Source organism: Myxocyprinus asiaticus, chromosome 31, assembly GCF_019703515.2.
Source record: "Myxocyprinus asiaticus isolate MX2 ecotype Aquarium Trade chromosome 31, UBuf_Myxa_2, whole genome shotgun sequence".
NCBI lineage: Eukaryota > Metazoa > Chordata > Actinopteri > Cypriniformes > Catostomidae > Myxocyprinus > Myxocyprinus asiaticus.
This window is the reverse complement of record NC_059374.1, coordinates 29,676,727-29,695,203: the sequence shown is the minus strand read 5'-3', so window position 1 is coordinate 29,695,203 and position 18,477 is coordinate 29,676,727. Positions and strand designations below refer to the sequence as shown.

The 18,477-nt window shown below is 36.4% G+C and overlaps 1 protein-coding gene across 1 annotated transcript; it reads left to right on the top strand.

Moving 5' to 3' along the window:
* Positions 1-2,176: 2,176 nt before the first annotated feature.
* LOC127422386 (echinoderm microtubule-associated protein-like 2) lies at positions 2,177-17,520 on the top strand. The gene is made up of 19 exons (XM_051665875.1): positions 2,177-2,302; positions 4,341-4,369; positions 4,730-4,859; positions 5,242-5,391; positions 8,515-8,584; positions 8,849-8,959; positions 9,134-9,229; positions 10,000-10,134; positions 11,340-11,439; positions 11,665-11,819; positions 12,138-12,263; positions 12,360-12,491; positions 12,707-12,774; positions 13,241-13,329; positions 13,515-13,612; positions 13,772-13,859; positions 13,942-14,037; positions 14,270-14,400; positions 16,235-17,520. The coding sequence occupies exons 1-19, from the start codon at positions 2,286-2,288 to the stop codon at positions 16,358-16,360; spliced, it is 1,947 nt and encodes a 648-aa protein (XP_051521835.1). The 5' UTR covers positions 2,177-2,285; the 3' UTR covers positions 16,361-17,520.
* Positions 17,521-18,477: the final 957 nt, after the last annotated feature.

Below are 18,477 nucleotides of genomic sequence, written 5' to 3'. Positions count from 1 at the left end.
GCTATCTGTGATTAGTACAATGCTCTCTGGAATACTTGATTGTGATCGCTGTCAATCACAGCATTCTGCGGTCAGAATTTTTTTGTACAATGACCACTAAAACTGACAATTTTATTGACGATTTGATTGACAATTGTCCCTGGCAACCCAACTCCTTCACTACCTCCTACACTTCTGCATGTAATGTAATGAAAATGTAATGTCCTTTTATTTACTTATTTGCTAAGTAGCCATGTAGTAAGTGGAATAATATATAGCCGGTCTTACTTTATGGACCCTTTGACAATAGCTCAATATAGTCAACTCACTCTTTTGTATCTAACTAAAGTGCACTAAACTATTGTAAATAATTTTTCTAGAAACTGATATGGTGCATTGAAAACAGGCATGTAAATTCTGTTCTTCTCAAGATGTTGGGTCAAAACAGATAAAAATAGCCACTGTGTCTATGCCTCAGTGTCTAATTAGATGACAACGTCAGCCCTTTGGTCAGGGAGACACCCAGTACTTATTAGGTTTCCATTATGTGCTGTTTTGTTCCTCATTAAAAAATACATTATATTTTAACAGAAAGTGATATATTCACTTCTAGAGGTGCATTGTTGTGGATGCACAAAGGAGGCTTAGGAAGAATGAACAAATAGTCATTAATATTTTAGGATGTGTTTACATGGAGTTCCAGGATAGAAGGTAAACCTGATATTCAGGGTAGACAGCAGTGTTATTGACTGAGATACTAACAGAGCTGTATAGCCACCAGCATTTCCCACTACTAGAAAACTCTCATTAAAGGAATATTCCAGGTTCAATACATGTTAAGCTCAGTTGACAGCATTTGTGAAATAATGTTCATTACCACAAAAAATAATTTCGACTCATCCCTCCTTTTCTTTAAAAAAAATAAAAATATATCAAGGTTACAGTGAGGCACTTACAATGGAAGTGAATGGGGCCAATATTTGGAGGGTTTAAAGGCAGAAATGTGAAGCTTATAATTTTATAAAAGCACTAACATTTAATCCTTCTGTTAAAACTTGTGTTTCATTTGAGCTGTAAAGTTGTTTAATTCGTCATTTTTACAGTTGTTTTAGGGTTTGTTTACGTCGTCATAGCAATGACGTTTTAAAAATGTCTATAACTTAACACAGGAAAAAGTCAGTAAGTGGTTTTATCACACTGAAAACGTGTTAACCCTCATATTGTTTACATCTTGGGCTATACTTTTGAAACAATGAGTATTTTAACGTTTATGGATTGACCCCATTCACTTTCATTGTAAGTGCCTGACTGTAACCCAGATTTTTGCTTCTTTTTTTAAAGAAAAGGAGAGACAAGTCAAAATTAAATTTTGTGGTAATCAACATAATGCAACATGCTGTCGATTGAGCTTAATTTGTATTGAACCTGGAATATTCTTTAAAAATTGAACAAGCAAATAATCCAGTAGTCACTTTACTGCTTTAAGTTAAATTGTATTATCAGTTTATACTTTATTATTATTATTATTATCATAGTGTTTCAGGCCAAGCAAGTGAAATGCATTGCACAGGGTCAGAAATGTGTTGACTCATTACTTTTTTTTTAATCAAGATAAAGATTTGAGGTTAAAATTGGTAGGAATCTGTAAGGGAAATTGTATCTTATCATTAAGCCCTATTACTGGTCATCATTTCTTTACCAATTTAATTCCCTTTTTTTTCCTTCAGTAGTTCATAGTTCAATAGTCAAAAAATAGAGTTTTGCATGTCACAGCCCAGGACATGTCAACTTCCCTAAAGTAATTTATGTACCCAAATACCGAGTAGAAAAATATTAAAGCTTGTCACCATATGTTAAGTCTTTGTTGGTACTCTAAACCACAACAAAATGAAAACTTTAGGTTTATAAATGATTAACTTTTAGTTCAAACAAGTTTTCCACTGAGCACCTGCAGGGTGTTTGTACAGTAGATAATCCTTCATGATAGTAGTGTTTTATATATGGCTTGCTGATTGGTTAAGACCAAACTTGCTCTTGTGCATGGCAGCTCTGTGCAGGCAGTTGGTTGACACGCTCACCACTGAAACAGTCTTGACTACAGGGTGCATGATGTTACTGCATTAAGCACATGGGGGTGTGGTAACCCAGAATGGGGCTGTCATGTTTAGTGAGGAAGTGTTCTGTCATTGGCTAGTTAGGTCTATATTCCTGCAGAGCTGAAGTTAACTCAAACAAGGAACTGAGTCTTTTGCCTGACGGTTCTGCAAATTCCAGCTAGCTCTTGAACTACATAACGGAAAAACACCATGAAGAGGTCGACAAGGTAACAGCCTTTTTGTTTAACTCTTTCTTGCCATCAAAAGACAAAGTTTTGTTAGCTTTCTTTGTAGGTAAGTTTGGTTATTGAGTGGTTGGTTTCATCTTCCTACAACAAAGCAAACAAAGTTAGGCAAACACAATGTTTTCAGCAGCGTCCTTTTGAAAATGCAGCCACAGACTTTTGTTGATATATAAAGTGCGCACACCTGGAATGAGTTCATGGTATAAATTTATTTTTCTTTGTACTTCAAAAGGATAGATCTTAAATGTTAAAACAATCTTATTGGTAAAAGTTAAACCTTTTAGATCCAGAGTTCACTTTCCTGTTTCATGGTTTATCCAGTTTTATTTGTTTATTCTTATTGCACTGATGGTTTTGTGCATGAGTCATCTTGCAAAAACTTGCATGTTTTCATCTGGCTTTGATTGCTCGTCTGTATTGTCAAAACAAAAGATAGTTATTGATTTACCAACTTCAATAGAAGTTGAAGCATGCCATATATAAACAAAAGTTTTACTAATTGGCTCAGCCAATTGCTTATTTGGCATTCTGTGCAGATTTGTCACTAAGCCATATGTATTAAACATGGAACCCACCCACTGTAACACACACACACACATGTAGCTTTGAAGGCAAATTGGAGTGAGTGCTCTGCTGCAGGAAAGGGAATGGTTGCAGAACATCATGTCCATTGAATGCATGCAAATGTTTTTAATGGAAGCTGTCAGTGATTTACTTATTTAAAGATTTTAATTAATCCATTAAACTGTGTATACTATGCAAATCTTGTGTGTTGTTTTTCTGTATAAAATGCATGCATTGTCAAATCGGAATATCTTGCTAGCACTGTCTATGGTATGGATGGATGAGTGCATAGTCAGGCTCTCAATTCCTTTGCGGTCCCGCACATTAGCGGTACACAAATGTACAGCATTATATTGAGTGTCGTACACAACCTAGAGTGATTGGTGGCAAATTGAATTTTACAGTATGTGCTAATAGGAAAATGGCTTTGTTGCCAGGTCAGCTAACATTTTGTATGCCATCTATAAGCCTAAAATCAGGCGTGTAGATCCATTTACAAATAGAAATGTTTTTATTTATACAGTTAGGCGTAATATGTTTCTGTGTGAACGTCATGTTATTTGCATCCCACACCACAAGGATGAGGCTTGTCTTGGTGTTGACTGCTTTGGTTTAAGCTTTGCTTTAATGAAGGTTTTGGATGGCTTCAGCAGTATCATCAGGACACAAGCAGAGCATTGTGGGGCTTTTTCTATTCAATGCCACCCACAATTATTCTGTCTCTCCTTTACATAACAGCCTCTGCTTTGCCCTGCACTGTAGGGAAAGTTAGTTCTTCAACCCAAGGACAATATTTGCTATCCAATTCACCCACTCCCCATTAGTGTACATGAATTTCACACACCTTTTCCAGCAAATTCCTTATATCAATACTGGATTGACAGGTCTAAATTATCAGTGGTGTATATTTTGCTGTCTGAAACAAGCTGTCAATCAAACCAGTCTTACATCAGCACACAGGAAGTGGAAGGGTGTGTGGTTAGGAAAAGCTTATACAAAATGTGTGCTGATGCAAAATGCACACATAACTTCGTTTCGCACCTCATTTTGTCTTTATTTCATTAATTTAATCTACATTCTTTGCAAGTTCGTGTAAGTGCATGGTTGTTTTTGGAACAAAGTCAACCCCAGTGCTGGCATCCCCCCAAATCTGTTGATTGTGTCCTGCACACAGCTCTGAAACTGCCTGTATTGAAGTTGATAGCAGTTTTGGGTGATCCTCTTCTTCTGTCACTTTAACTGCACAGCTCAATGAGCAAGGCCATATGAAAGCAGGGTCGGAAATAAAGACTGAGCTCACTGAATTAGTCATCCTCTCACAAAACACAAGAAGAATGTCAAAGAAAACAAACAAAACTTTCCCATTTTGTTTAACTTGTGGGGCCATTTTTGCCTTAAATTTGCTATTTGGTCCATGAAGTTATGAATTAAAAGCTTGTTTTTCTTTTTCTTTCAGCAAAACCAAAGAGTGCACCTTCAATGCTGGTAAGTTTTCATACAGTGTTTTCTATTCTGAAATGTTTTTTTTTTTTTATCTGTATGCATGTATTAGGCCTATTTTGTTTAACTGTTGTTAGTGCAGAGAGACACATAACCTTGTGTAATAGGAAAAGACTCGTATAAATTAGTCTGACTGGATCTGATTATTGTCTACAATACAGATAAAAACCATTTAATTTGACAATGCATCCAAGAGAGGCTCATTTTGTAAAGGCATGTTGGTTTCTAAGTGAACATTGATATCTCCGTTGGGCCACAATGATTTGAAAAATCATCATTTAACAAACCAAATGTCTAATGCTTGCATCTGTTTCTGCCACTCATGTTTCTGTCCCTCTTGAACAGATGATGGTTATGTGAGGATGTTCTTACGAGGGCGTCCAATCACCATGCATATTCCAGACCAGCTTAGGGACAGCTACAGCCTTGATCAAAAGGTGGCGCTGCCAGAAAGAAAGCTAAAGCTTCAATGGGTGTATCCTTGTATTTCCATGAAATTTGAATGTTATTAAACTGAATGTTACTAATGAATAATTTAAATGCTGTTCTTTGTTACCAGACAAATCCAAATACATAAATATTTGATCGCATCTCTAAAAGCTTGTTTGACAGGCTCCTAGATCGAAGTCTGTTTTTCAATAATTCACCCAATGCAGAATATTAATTATAGGTCATTTTTGAAGTGAGTTTGTTTAATAATTAAATGCATCACTGACTTTCAATTAACTTTAAGCTCATCTTCTAAAAAGCTTGAACTGAAACAAAATTGACCCCTGGCAAGAGTGGGAAAATGCAACACTAATTAAAGAGCACATAAGTCCTTGGCAAACTTTACATTTCTTAACACACTCCATTAGGTACGGCTATAGGGGCAGAGACTGCCGTTCCAACCTATACCTGCTGCCGACGGGAGAGATTGTGTACTTCAATGCTTCTGTAGTGGTGCTCTACAATGTAGACGAGCAGCAACAACGACACTATCTGGGCCATAATGATGATGTCAAGTGGTAAATATATAAATTATAAGCACTTGGGCCGAGCTGTCTGCATCTGCTATGTAAATAGAGTTTAAAATATACAGTGGCCCCAAAAATTATTTGGATACTTAAGCTGCACTTAAAAATACATTTTTATTCCATTTATATATCCTACACTTTTAATGCAAAACATTTTACAAAAATAAGTTTGTTAGGTTCTAAATGATAAAACAATATATGTATTGTTCACAATTAATGCAAAAAGTGTTTAGACACTCTCTGTTTGTCAAATGTTAGTGGAACATGTCCATACTTAATGTGATGAACTATACCTGGTGTTACTCTGCTAGAACACCTGTGTGAACTTGAGGGGAAATGACTTCATGCATCTACTAAAAACCGCTGCCACACTAGTTGGTTAAAATGGCTAAGAACAGTGAAATAAGTTTGGAGAAAAGGTCCAGCATCATTTGTTTGCTCAAAGAAAGTAGATGGACTTGTCAGTTAGAACAATAAAGACAGCCAGCAGATTGGACAGAAAATTGTGAGTAAAATCAAGAGAAAAAGGCAAGAAACAACGGCAATGTTTGCATCAGAAATCAATGAAAGTTAGTAGATACGACTTAGTTCACAGACCATTCGAAACAGGATCAATGAGTTTGGGTACAGAGGAGGAAATGATTAATTAGCTTAAAGAATAAAAAGCCAGGATGAAATTCACAAAAAGAACATGCATAGAAGGACAGCAGATTTTGAAGAACTGTCTTATTGTCAAAGGAGTCCAAATATAACCTGTATGTGTCTGTAAGTAGAGTGTTTGTGTGGAGAAAAGCAGGGGAAGAATTTCAGCCACAATAAACTAAGGCCACTGTAAAGCACAGAGGTGGAAAGTCAAAGTCTGGGGCTGATTCTCTTACAGTGGTGTTGGTGAACTTGTGTTCATTGATGGAATCATGAACTCTGAAGTGTAAAGAGGAATTCTGGATGAGAACTTGCAAAAATCAGTGAAGAAGTTATTTAAAAGAAAGAAGTGGCTCTTTCAACAGTATAACAATCCGAAGCATACCAGCCAACTGTTGAAAGAAAAGATGGAAATGAAAATGTCAGATCGTCTATGTTTTAGTGTGGATTAACTGAAAGCTTTGGTGGCTGAAACGTGGAGGAAACTTTCACCCCAGCTTTAACTCAAACTTGTTGATTCCATGTCCCGACATTGTTAGGACGTTCTGTGAAGAAAATAATTGCAAACTAGATACCATAAAACTTGAATGATAACCTTTAATGAAGCCATTATCAAGTGTCCAAATACTTTTGTCTTCATTTTAAACCGTACTGTATATCTATTGTTTTATAACAGTATAGTTTAGTTTTTAAACCTATCAAGCTTATTTGGAATTCATATATTTAAGTGCAAATACTTTTTGGGGCCAGTGTATATATACATGTACAGTACTGTGCAAAAGTTTTAGGCACTTGTGAAAAATGATGCATAGTGACGATGTCTTCAAAAATAATGACAAATAGTTTTCATTTATCACTTAATGTCATACAAAGTCCAGTAAACAAAGCTAAACCAATATTTGGTGTGACCACCTTTGTCTTTAAAACAGAACCAATTCTCCTAGGTACACCTGGACACAGTTTTTCTTGGTTGTTAGCAGATACGATGTTCCAAGCTTCTTGGAGAATTCGCCACAGTTCTTCTATCTATTTAGGCTGTCTCAATTGCTTCTGTCTCTTTATGAATCTTTATAATCTCAGACTGACACAATGTTCAATGGGGGGCTTTGTGGGGACCATGATATCTGTTGCAGGGCTCCATGTTCTTCTATTCTAGTCTTTTCTATTTGCAAAAGTAATGTTTGGGAGTCTTAACATTTATATTTCCTATTGACACACTAAAGCTGAAGATATAAATAACCATCTTAAAACAAATGCTTTTGTGAAACATCTTACGTGCCTAAGACTTTTGCACAGTACTGTTTATATGTGTGTGTGTGTGTTTATACTGTATGTGTGTGTACTGTATATATGAAGATGGGAACTTCAGCTTCAGTGTCTCTAAGTAAACTATTGAGGGATATTAATACATTTTTCAATCTGTGATGTCACACAGGGAACACAATCTTTTATGCAGATTACTCTCAAACGAGGTCATTGTTTAAAGGTCCATAAGTGTTATCAATGTGCTTATCATCGAAGTGAGAAAATACATTGTACAACTGTCCGTCAAGCAACAAAAAGTGCCAATGTACTCAGGAAGTGTTTCAAGTTTCTCAGCAAATTTGCATTTTTAGAGCCAGATCTGCCTTCGGTTAACAGACTCTTATCTTCAAGATAAGCAAATCTGGCAGTATATTCAAATAAACCTGCAATCAAAATCTGATTCGAAATCTGTTTTGCCTTCTGTTTTCTCTTTGTTTTTTGGCTGCTAGGCAATGCTAATGGTATTAATACTGTAATACAGTTTACTCAAAAATATAATTCTGTTACCCTTTACTCACCCACATATCCAACATTCTCCTGAAAGGAGAAGTTTAGCAGTATGTCCAATCTGCTCTTTTCTATATAATGAACGTGGATGGGACCAGGGCTGCCAAGCTCCATAAGGACACAAAACATCATAAAAGCATATTAAAAGTAGCCAGTATTACTTCTGAAGACAAACAATAGCTTTGTGTGAGGAACAGACTGAAATTTAGGTTAAAAAAAATCTTGCTTGACAGTTGTGGTCACCATTCACTTTTATTGTATGGAAAAGAGCTATGTGAACATTCAGCTACAAGTAACTGCTTTTGTGTTCCACGCAAGAAAGTTAGTTTTGAAACACTTAAGGCAAGTAGATGATGTCTGTATTTTCTTTTTTGGATAAACTATTCTTTTAACAGTTCAAAACAGTACGTCAGCACAGCAATCATGCTATTTGTTGTAAATCTAGCATATTAGAATTTGTTGCGAATTAAAATAACGCTGTTGAATATGCTAAAGGATGTCTGGAATGCTCTCTCTTGACTTTTGAAATCTCTATGCTGCAAATCAGTCACAGTCTTCTGCTTTTTCTGGGATCAAACTGCATTCATTTTCTCTTCCCTGGAGAGAGAGATTGGAAATCTTTTCTGACAAGCACTGATCCTGACAATGTTTTGTTTGCAGTTTGGCCATCCATCCAGACATGGTTACCGTAGCAACAGGACAAGTTGCTGGAACATCCAAAGATGGCAAAGTAAAGTTAACATTTACATTCTGTAGGAGTATAAAAATGTGTTGACCTTGTGGGTTTAACCGACACTCAGAGACAAATCCCTAGTATATTCCTCATTATCTCAGTCTATGTTAGATATTCAGTTTGCCTTTAAAAGTACATTAGTATTGCCATTTACAGTGCAATTTAATCAGAACTATCCCTAATGTGTATCAGATAAGATCTTAGACAAATCTGTGCAAGTCTAATTGTGTTCACATAACTTCTAATCTTTTTTCCCATTAGCCTTTGCAGCCTCATGTCCGTGTCTGGGACTCTGTCAGTTTAAACACACTTCATGTGATTGGGATGGGTGTGTTCGACCGCGCTGTCACCTGTGTTGCCTTCTCCAAGTCGGTAAGGGTCTTACCATTTTAGATTCTTGATAAATGATCTGTGCAGTTTATTGTTGCTAGTATTTGCTCTAAAATATACAAGAAAAGTGCACAAATGGGTATACACAATGAGTATTTGAATACTACTGAATGAACAATGGTGTTTTACATAGCTTTAATATCTCTCCCTTCTCAGAATGGTGGTGCTCATTTGTGTGCGGTTGACGATGCAAATGACCACATTTTGTCTGTTTGGGACTGGCAGAAAGAAAAACAACTGGCGGAGGTTAAGGTGAGACTGGGCGGCTTGCATGATTTATACTTTAAGTTAATAAAAAGCAGTATTGCTGGCCTTAACTGTACAATTTCCCAGCAAAGTGAGGTTTGTGTGTTACAGTATGTCTTTTTATACTGTACGCTTACTGTTTCTTATAACAGGAACCTAAGTATTTGATTGTTCACGGACAAAGTGGTTTAAAACCCTGGTAGTATAACACATGACGTCTGTTTGACGTGCATTTATATCTGAAGGATATCATTTCAACATGATATCAAAACTGACAATGAAAATAGGTGCATGTTATTCCAAATAAAATAAAAATTTGTCTTCATAATCTTTAATCAAAATGCACTTGCTCTCTGAAACGACTTTCCTTTTTGGCTGATGTCCCCCAGTTCTCTTATTTCTAAACCACAAGGCTACATTTCACCATCCAATAAATTCTTGACAGATAAAATCAAGTCTCACCCAACATATTTTCTCTGTTTTACTCAATAAATTGGATTGCAGATGCTGTTTCATATTAAATTTAAAGCTTTCATTTTTCTGCAACACGTTCCAAAACGCTGAAACATTAACTGTCAGATGTTAGAACAACATTCAGCAGATGTTTCCCACTCCTTTTAAGATGTTTATCATATGTTTTTACAAAAATCATATAAGCTTTCTGAATGATGTGCTCTCACATTTTGCCACTTAGTTTTAGAGATAGGTGGAAAACACTAACCTGATTTTAACAAGGAAAACAAAGATTTTCTTATTTTGTCAAATTTACTTTGCAGTGTTCCAACGACTCTGTGCTTGGTGCTGTCTTCCACCCCATGGAGGCCAACCTGATTGTCACCTGTGGAAAATCTCATCTCAACTTTTGGACAACGGAAGGGAATACTCTTACAAAGCGCCAGGGACTGTTTGAGGTTTACATCATTAACTTGTAATATTCTGACTGCAATACACTGTCAGTATTGAGTGTTATTTTTGGACTTATTGGGCCTCATCACCAGTGTTGGGTGTAATCCAATTACAAAGTATTTAGTTACTGTAATCACTTTTTTTATTCAAAATGTAGTGTAATGCATTACATTTTAAATTCTTGAAATCAGATTACTGTTACTGACTTTATTTTTAAGTACATTATAGGGTTATGCTTATTATAACCCTATAATGTATTAATATATAATTTATGTAGAATACATGAATTATGTCCCCGTGGCCAGTCATTGCGAAGGAGAAATGTGAGGTGCTAAGTGTATGACTTGTGTGTAACAATAAACAAGAAATAAATACAGACATTATTTTTAATTTGTTGAGTGGAGAATTTAAGAAAGTAATTTAAAAGTAATTAGTACTGTGATTGAAGTAATCAGATTATAGAATTTTAGAGAGATATTTAGTGATTTTAATTGGACAGGGTTCGGAGGGTTACTTTTACAATTTATTCCACTACAGATTACAGAATACATGCTGTAAAATGTCATTTGTAATGTATTCCATTAGAGTAGCATAAAGGTAAATGTTCACATGACAATTTACACAAGGTTTATTTCTATTTCTGCTGCTCCAAACTCACTTCAAACGTACTTCTCTGTCTGCTCGTATGAATGTAACACATCATAAGAAAGTGTTTCACCGCTGTTCAAATGCACTTTGGATGGCATCATTTATATGTATAAATGTTTTCCATGTGAATAGACTAAATATTAAATGGAACAAATGACAATAAAATGCAAAGTAATCTCTTCATTAATCTAAATAGTTTTTGAATGTAACTGTATTCTGATTACCAATTATTTAAATTGTAACTAGTGGAATACAGTTACTTATATTTTGTATTTTAAATGCGTTATATGTATTCCGTTACTTCCCGACCCTGGTAGTGGATTGCTCTTTTTAAGTAATTTACCCAACACTGCTCATCACAAGCAGAATGGATTTCTGTGTAAAGTGTTTAGAAATTCATTCTTACATAAATTATCATATTTAGGAATAGGTTTACAACTGGTATACATAGAAATGTTATCAGCTCATGTTTCATGAATAAGGCCAACTTTCAGTATGTGAACAATTAAATGATGGAACTGGCCGTTTTTATTTTTACTAATATTTTTTGGTGTGATTTCAGAAACATGAAAAACCAAAGTATGTACTGTGTGTTGCTTTCGCTGAGAACGGAGATGCAATCACTGGGGATTCTAGCGGAAACATCTATATCTGGGCTAAAGGTCAGGGAATAATTATGCCATTATACATTTAAAGTGTTTCTTTACTCTGATTAACTCATCCAGATGCCAGTTTGTTAGTTTGAAATGTATGAAATTTGTAAGTAATCCTTCTGTTTATGTTCAGGCACAGTCAAAACAGTTCATACAGTACATTTGACTGCTGTTGGTGGAGATACTCACTAACTTTATGGTTAATCTGGTTTGATGATGAACTTTGATTTAAAGGTGGAAACAGGATCAGCCAGGTGGTTTCGGGAGCCCATGAGGGTGGGATCTTCTCTCTATGTGTGCTGAAGGACGGAACGCTGGTATCCGGTGGAGGAAAAGACCGCAAAGTGCTGCTTTGGGACCACGATTACCGCAAAAAGAGTGAGATTGAGGTAGAATTATTGTTTTCTTATTCTTACAAAACAATTCTTTGAAATTCAAGAATACCTAACTCTCATAATTAAATCCAGAGAGCAGAGTGGAATTACATACTCCTATTGAAGTTGACATATGGAAGCAATTCATTTTATTGTTTTGAAAGAACATTGTGGATATGTTATCATAGTACTGAAATGCATTGCAGGCATTGAATTTGTCTTATTTATTCGATCTAGCAGCATCAGTGACACTCAGTTTAGAACAATGTGTACAAATCTTGTTGTAGCCGAGAGGCACAGATTAGATTCTTAACATTTCCTCTGCGTAATCAGGTTCCTGAGGCTTTTGGCCCTGTCCGCACTTTAGCAGAGGGAAAACAAGACGAGCTGTTTGTGGGAACAACCCGAAACGCTATTCTACAAGGCTCTTTCTCTGGTTCCCTCACACCTATTGTTCAGGTATTGATGGAAAGATGATACTAGATTTTTTCTTTAGATGTCTTGATGGAGAGTTGCCATTCTAACCCTGGTCTCTATGTATTCTCTCTATGAAAGGGTCACACTGATGAGTTGTGGGGTCTGGACGTGCATCCCAGTACTGAGCAGTTTGTGACATGTGGTCAAGACAAGCAGGTCTATCTCTGGGACACCTGCTCCCATCTGCCTCTATGGAGCAAGACCATTGAGGTTATTGTGAACACCAACTAACTCTTTTCAAATGGAAAAATGTTACAAATATTTTCTCCTCATTTGTGGAGGATTTATTTTTTTGTGGAAAAGGAAACGTGTCTATTGTGTTTACATTGACTTTAGGGACCAAATAATATTTTAGACTGGAATTTTGTCTTTGTGTATGTGCATTTGAATGTTCATTTGATCATTTTTGTTTGGGGGTGCTCCAGGACCCTGGTCGTTCTGTCAGCTTTCATCCCAGTGGCAATGTGCTTGCTGTGGGCACCATGACCGGAAGGTAAGGTTGCTCATAGGAACTTCACAATGAGGTTGTACCTGTGACATCAAGAGCTGACAGCTGATGTAAACCAAAATAATTAAAACCTAAAGATATAATCAGTAACTTTTTGTTTGTAGTGGTAGTGGTCTTCAGTCAGTAATGGTTAAATTATTCTGGGAATAAGAGTATCCAGTAATAGAGGGGTTAGTGAGATGTTGTGAGAGTAGTATTCGACTGGTCATATGATCAGCTAATAAAACAGCTTTTATTAGGTTACTGATATGACTGAAGTCGTCTTTTCATGTGAGCCTACATTCTTTTTTTTATCATATTTCAAAAGTACTAGTCGTTTCTTTTATAAAACGTTTTTAATCAGGGAAACAAATACAATTAGAATGTTCTCTTCTGAACTGCAGATTAAAAGATGTAGTATTGATTAATTTCATGACTGCATAAATTGTCCCAAACCTGTTACTTATTCTAGGTGGTTGGTGCTGGACACTGACACACGGGATGTAGTCTCTATGCATACAGATGGGAATGAAATCATCTCAGTTGTTAAATATTCTCCAGGTATGTTCAGTGTTTTTTCTGCTTTGAGCCTTTAGTCATGGCTTATCCTTCATTCACAGTCTGACTGTTTCTTGACTTTTGTTTTTAAACTTACTTCAGTCAAGTATATGAAACATACAATATGTGCCCAGGAATCACTACTCGCATCCTCTTTCTTTCTTTCTTTCTTTCTCTCTCTCTCTCAGATGGGGCTTACCTGGCTGTTGGTTCCCATGACAACTTTGTTTACATCTATTCTGCTACTGAGAACGGCAGAAAATACAGCCGCGTTGGCAAATGCACTGTGAGATCTATAAGGAAACAAACAAATTCATCTTATTTTCAAACATTTTGTTTTAATTCCAAAGCAGATTCATGCTATATTCACGAGTCATGACCAAAGAGATCAGTTACATAGTACTCTTGTAGCATTCAGTTAATATTCTATTCCTTGCATTTGTAGGGACACTCCAGTTTTGTCACTCACCTCGACTGGTCCACCGACAGCCAGTTTATTGTAACCAACTCAGGGGACTATGAGATCTTATACTGTAAGTTGTTTTATTAGCATACACTTGTGGCAGCTCAGATTTTATTGTCTTACCGGCCTGTGTCTTGTGTCCTGTTAAAAAGGGGAAGCATCCAGTGGGAAGCATATAACTAGTGCAGAGGCAGTGCGTAACCTAGAGTGGGCCACCTCCACCTGTGTGCTGGGTTTCAGCGTGTTTGGTGAGTCACGCCTTGCACATGAAGTCAATTTAAAACCATCAAACCAAGTTTTTAGCATCCATCTAATTATTTATTCTGGAAACTGCTGTGAAATGTTGAAGTGATGTTGTCTGCATGTTTTCAAACATGTTTTTTTTTTTTTTTTTTTGCTTTTTTCGTGTTGCATTTGTTTTGTGTTTTTCTTTGTTTTTGCTTTGCTTTTGTGTTTAATTTTTTTTTTTTTTTTTTCTAGGCATCTGGCCAGATGGTGCTGATGGTACGGACATTAATGCTGTATGCAGGTCACATGACAACAACCTCCTTGCCTCAGCTGACGATTTTGGCAAAGTGCACTTGTTCTCTAACCCCTGTTCCCAGCCAAGGGTGAGATTCTTGAATTTATTTGAGCCAGTAACATAATGTTGATTATAATATTCTAAATAAGAACGATTTATCTTAATTTTTTGACTTATTGCAGATCAAAATCTAAATTGAAATGTTATTTTATAATGTTAAGTGTTGTTGAAAAACACCATGAAGGAGAGGGAGAGAAACAGAACTATCTACATGCCATTTACACAGTACTAAAAAACTAAATGCTTTATAATGATAATAATGTTTTAAATCGAAGTAAAATTTAAAACAAAGTTTCAAGAGTCATGGCTTTTTGACATACAATTTGTCATCATACAAAACATACAATGTCTTATCATCTACCCTTATCTTTTGATTGCCAACTTATATGTCTGGCTCTTCTGGAACAAGTTGTTTGATGGTCAGTTTGTCTTGAATTTGCAATAGAAACGACATGCTGCTACACACGTTCACCGATAGTGCTCGCTATTTTCGCAATCTGTCATACTGCTGGTGCACACTAATACTAATGTTACCTTTGGTTTGGCACTAATTTAAAGGGCAGATTTATTTCTGCCCCAATGGGTCTCAACGAGGACTCGTTGCAGTACCATATTTGACCAAGATTTCCATTGGGAAAACTGAGGGGCGCTGTGGATTTCAGGATTTGCTGTCCCACATGCTTGAATATCTATATCAAACACTGTGCGATGGAGCTTTCAGCTACTTTACGACTTAAAAATAGGATAAAAATTTATACCAGGCCTGCTTTTGAATGCATATGTCAGCATTTTGAACACATTTACAGGTAAACAAATGACATTGTTGGCAGTTCATACATTTAGGCGGGCTCTGCCATACTTGCCTATATCCACCTTATTTTGCAGCAAAACTAGGGCGTCGCCATTATCAACCTTGAATGTGGACCACTTCCAGCTATTTTAGCGATACAAAAATACTACATTATGCTGCTTTATATTACAGGCTGGCAATAAATGTCCACATATTATTATCATTAATTATGATTTTCATAAACTCATTGGTTTTGTACGCATATAATTTTACCGTATATCGCATTTTGCCATTGTTTTATCATACACTGTTGCACAGGCAGAATGAATGAAATCAGGCGCTGACAGGACAGTCCTCTGCACCATCTGACACGCCTCCACAAACTTTACACAACCATCAGAGAGCAGAAAGCCACTGGGCAAATGCTGCTTTAACTTTCTTTGCACCAAAACTGCATCTTGTTTCATCTTTGCAAATTAATAAACGCATTTTACCCTCCGTTCTTGTCAGAGAGCATTCTCTTTCTTAGCGGTGCATAGTAAACAGACACGCAGATCACGCATTCAGCATGGCTTATGAAACATCGCCTTTGGAAATAAACAAATAAAGGCATCATCGTAGGTCATGCAGGTACATATGAATGGGGGTTTACAAGGAGACAAGAAACATCATCACGATCTCGGTAAAGTAAGAAGCAGATTTTATTACCGTCTCTTCAATACAACACACAGCAACAAGTGAATGATTCACTTACTCTTACTGTAAATGCTGAAGTTAGAAAATTATCCAACATCAGGCCATCATTCTGCTGTACATCCTGTGGTTTTGTGATAGTTTATAAATTATATCACTAAATTCTGGTATAATTATCCTTCTATTTATTTACATTGTGGTCAATAACAGCGGAACTTTTACACATTCTCCAGAAATGCAGCCGCTGCTTACTTCCACGTTACTAAATAAGGTGGATAGACCAGCCGCGCCTGGTCCTAGCCCTAGTGATATTGTCCATGTTTTTCTCAATCAGATCGTCCAGCGTTTCATTTTTTTTCTGTCCTCTTTTTATCCTCAGGCCCCCAGTCATGCATATGGTGGGCATAGCAGCCATGTGACCAACGTTGCCTTTCTCCATGATGACGGACATCTAATCTCTACTGGTGGAAAGGACACCAGTGTTCTTCAATGGGTGCTTGCTTAGTCATGTCTGAGCAATCCTGCTGCAACTTCATTGTAGACTCCTGCCCATTAGAGGGCAGCACTGCTGTGCCTAATTCCCTATATTACTGTCCTGTTTGCCCCATGTACTATGTTATTGGGTTTTCTTTTTTTTTTTCATGAGCTGCTGGCGTGGGGCCAGTTTTGTCTTTTGTCAAGAAGTAATTAATGTGATGGTTTGAGGGGTGGAAGCTGAGCTTTAATTAGTGCTAATGGGCAACCTCTTGTCTAAAGTGAATTGTGCACTTTGCTAAAGCACCACTAGAAGGAGCTCTGCTCCAGGAAAGAAGCATGTTCTTAGTTGTTGACACTATTTAAGACTACTTAAAGTGTTTTAGCTGCTATTTGTGTTGCCGATGCCTTTAGAAATAATATAATGCTGTCACTTAGTGGAAGTTGTATTTTAATAATGTTGTGGCACTTAGCTTTTGACACATATCTAGGGGTGAGCTTAAGCTGTGCTTTGCCTTTTATTTGTTATTAAAGTTTCTCATATAGCTATGTGTTTTTCCCCAAAAATTTGTCTTTGCAATCTAGCAACACATTTCAAGATAAGTTGATTTACATTTGACCATAAAGTACAACAATGTTGCATGACATACTAGGACACGGCACACTTACTTAACACCTTTTCCTGTTCAAAGCATTGGATAAAATGCAAATATCAAGGACAGGTGTGTACATATAAAAGTGGTCAGCATATATAGATTTTTCAACGGCCAGTGCGGAAATATATATACAATATAGTTGCTTTATACCATAAAAACCATTATATTCTATCAGCTATGACCTATTAACTAAATGACTGGAGCATAGCTCTGTTGCTGTGCTTCTTTACATGGCCTTGTGCTTGTATCTCCTAGTAGAAGCTTATTCAGAGTGTTTACAGTATTTACAGCCAACAGTTTTATGGAGACAGACATAAAGGTCATAAGGTAAAACCTTACAACATAAACAACCTCTAGCGCCATCTACAATTTCAAGATGTTGACATTCAGAACATTACATTTACATTTATGCATTTGGCAGACGCTTTTATCCAAAGCGACTTACATTACCTCTGTATTGTGCATATCCAGCCCTGTTCTGGCATACTTGTTATTTCATAATAGTTATTTGGAATTAAAGTGTTCATTCATAGTACTTTTTCTCAATGCCCTTTCATAAGTTTTATTCAATATCTGGGTACATAAATAGACTCTTATAATTGCTTGTGAGACATTAATTGCTTTCTGCAGGGCAAAAGTTGAAATTGCAGAACATCTGCCCTTCCATTTCTTCCTTCCTTTACTCTAATCATAAGTGTCTTTGGAATAGAAAGGCAGAAGTGCCAGAAATTTTCTTTACACCGATCCACCCTTTTCTGTGTTGTTACAGCTGAGCACAGCACTATTGGAGAGCTCTGGCATCAGCTTACACAGAGAAAACACCTCTGTCCTTTAATTTTCAACTTTACCTGAGGTTTAATAATTTATTGAGCACTCCAGGATCTAATTCTCAGATGTCCACTGTACATCAAGCTGAAATACCTTAATCTTTACATACATCACACATCACAGTCCCCTTGAGAGAAAACAAACATAACGTTAATGGCAAACAGAAAAAATCAAAATCACTTCCTTCAAAGAGGAAGTGAAAATCTTGGGTAATTGGTTGCTCAGCAACGGCACAGTAGATATTGGCTTTTAAAACCCTCATGTGTGGGAGCACTAATCTACAGCTCTAAAAACTGAATGGAAGCTAATATAATATCTGCTTCTTGGCAAAATGAAAAGCTCTTTTTGCCCTCTTTTATTTAGTCAAGCACTTCTTGAGGAGAATTAGCCGGATAGCTTTCTCTACAGCAGTGATGAGCAACCACATCAAGTGTTTTTTTTTTTTTTTTTTTTTTTTGCCTTAGATTAACTCCAATGGAAGCTGCAAATAGACTTGCTTTTAAGTCATAAAAAGTAGACATCTTTCCAAATATATGTGTTGTGGGTAGTTTTATTCCCTTGCCATGGAAAGAAAATATGGATGTTTTCCCAAGATGCAATATGAAAACCTAGAGCAAACTGGGTTTTTTATTAGATTTTTTTTATTTTGCCTTTCCCCCTTTTT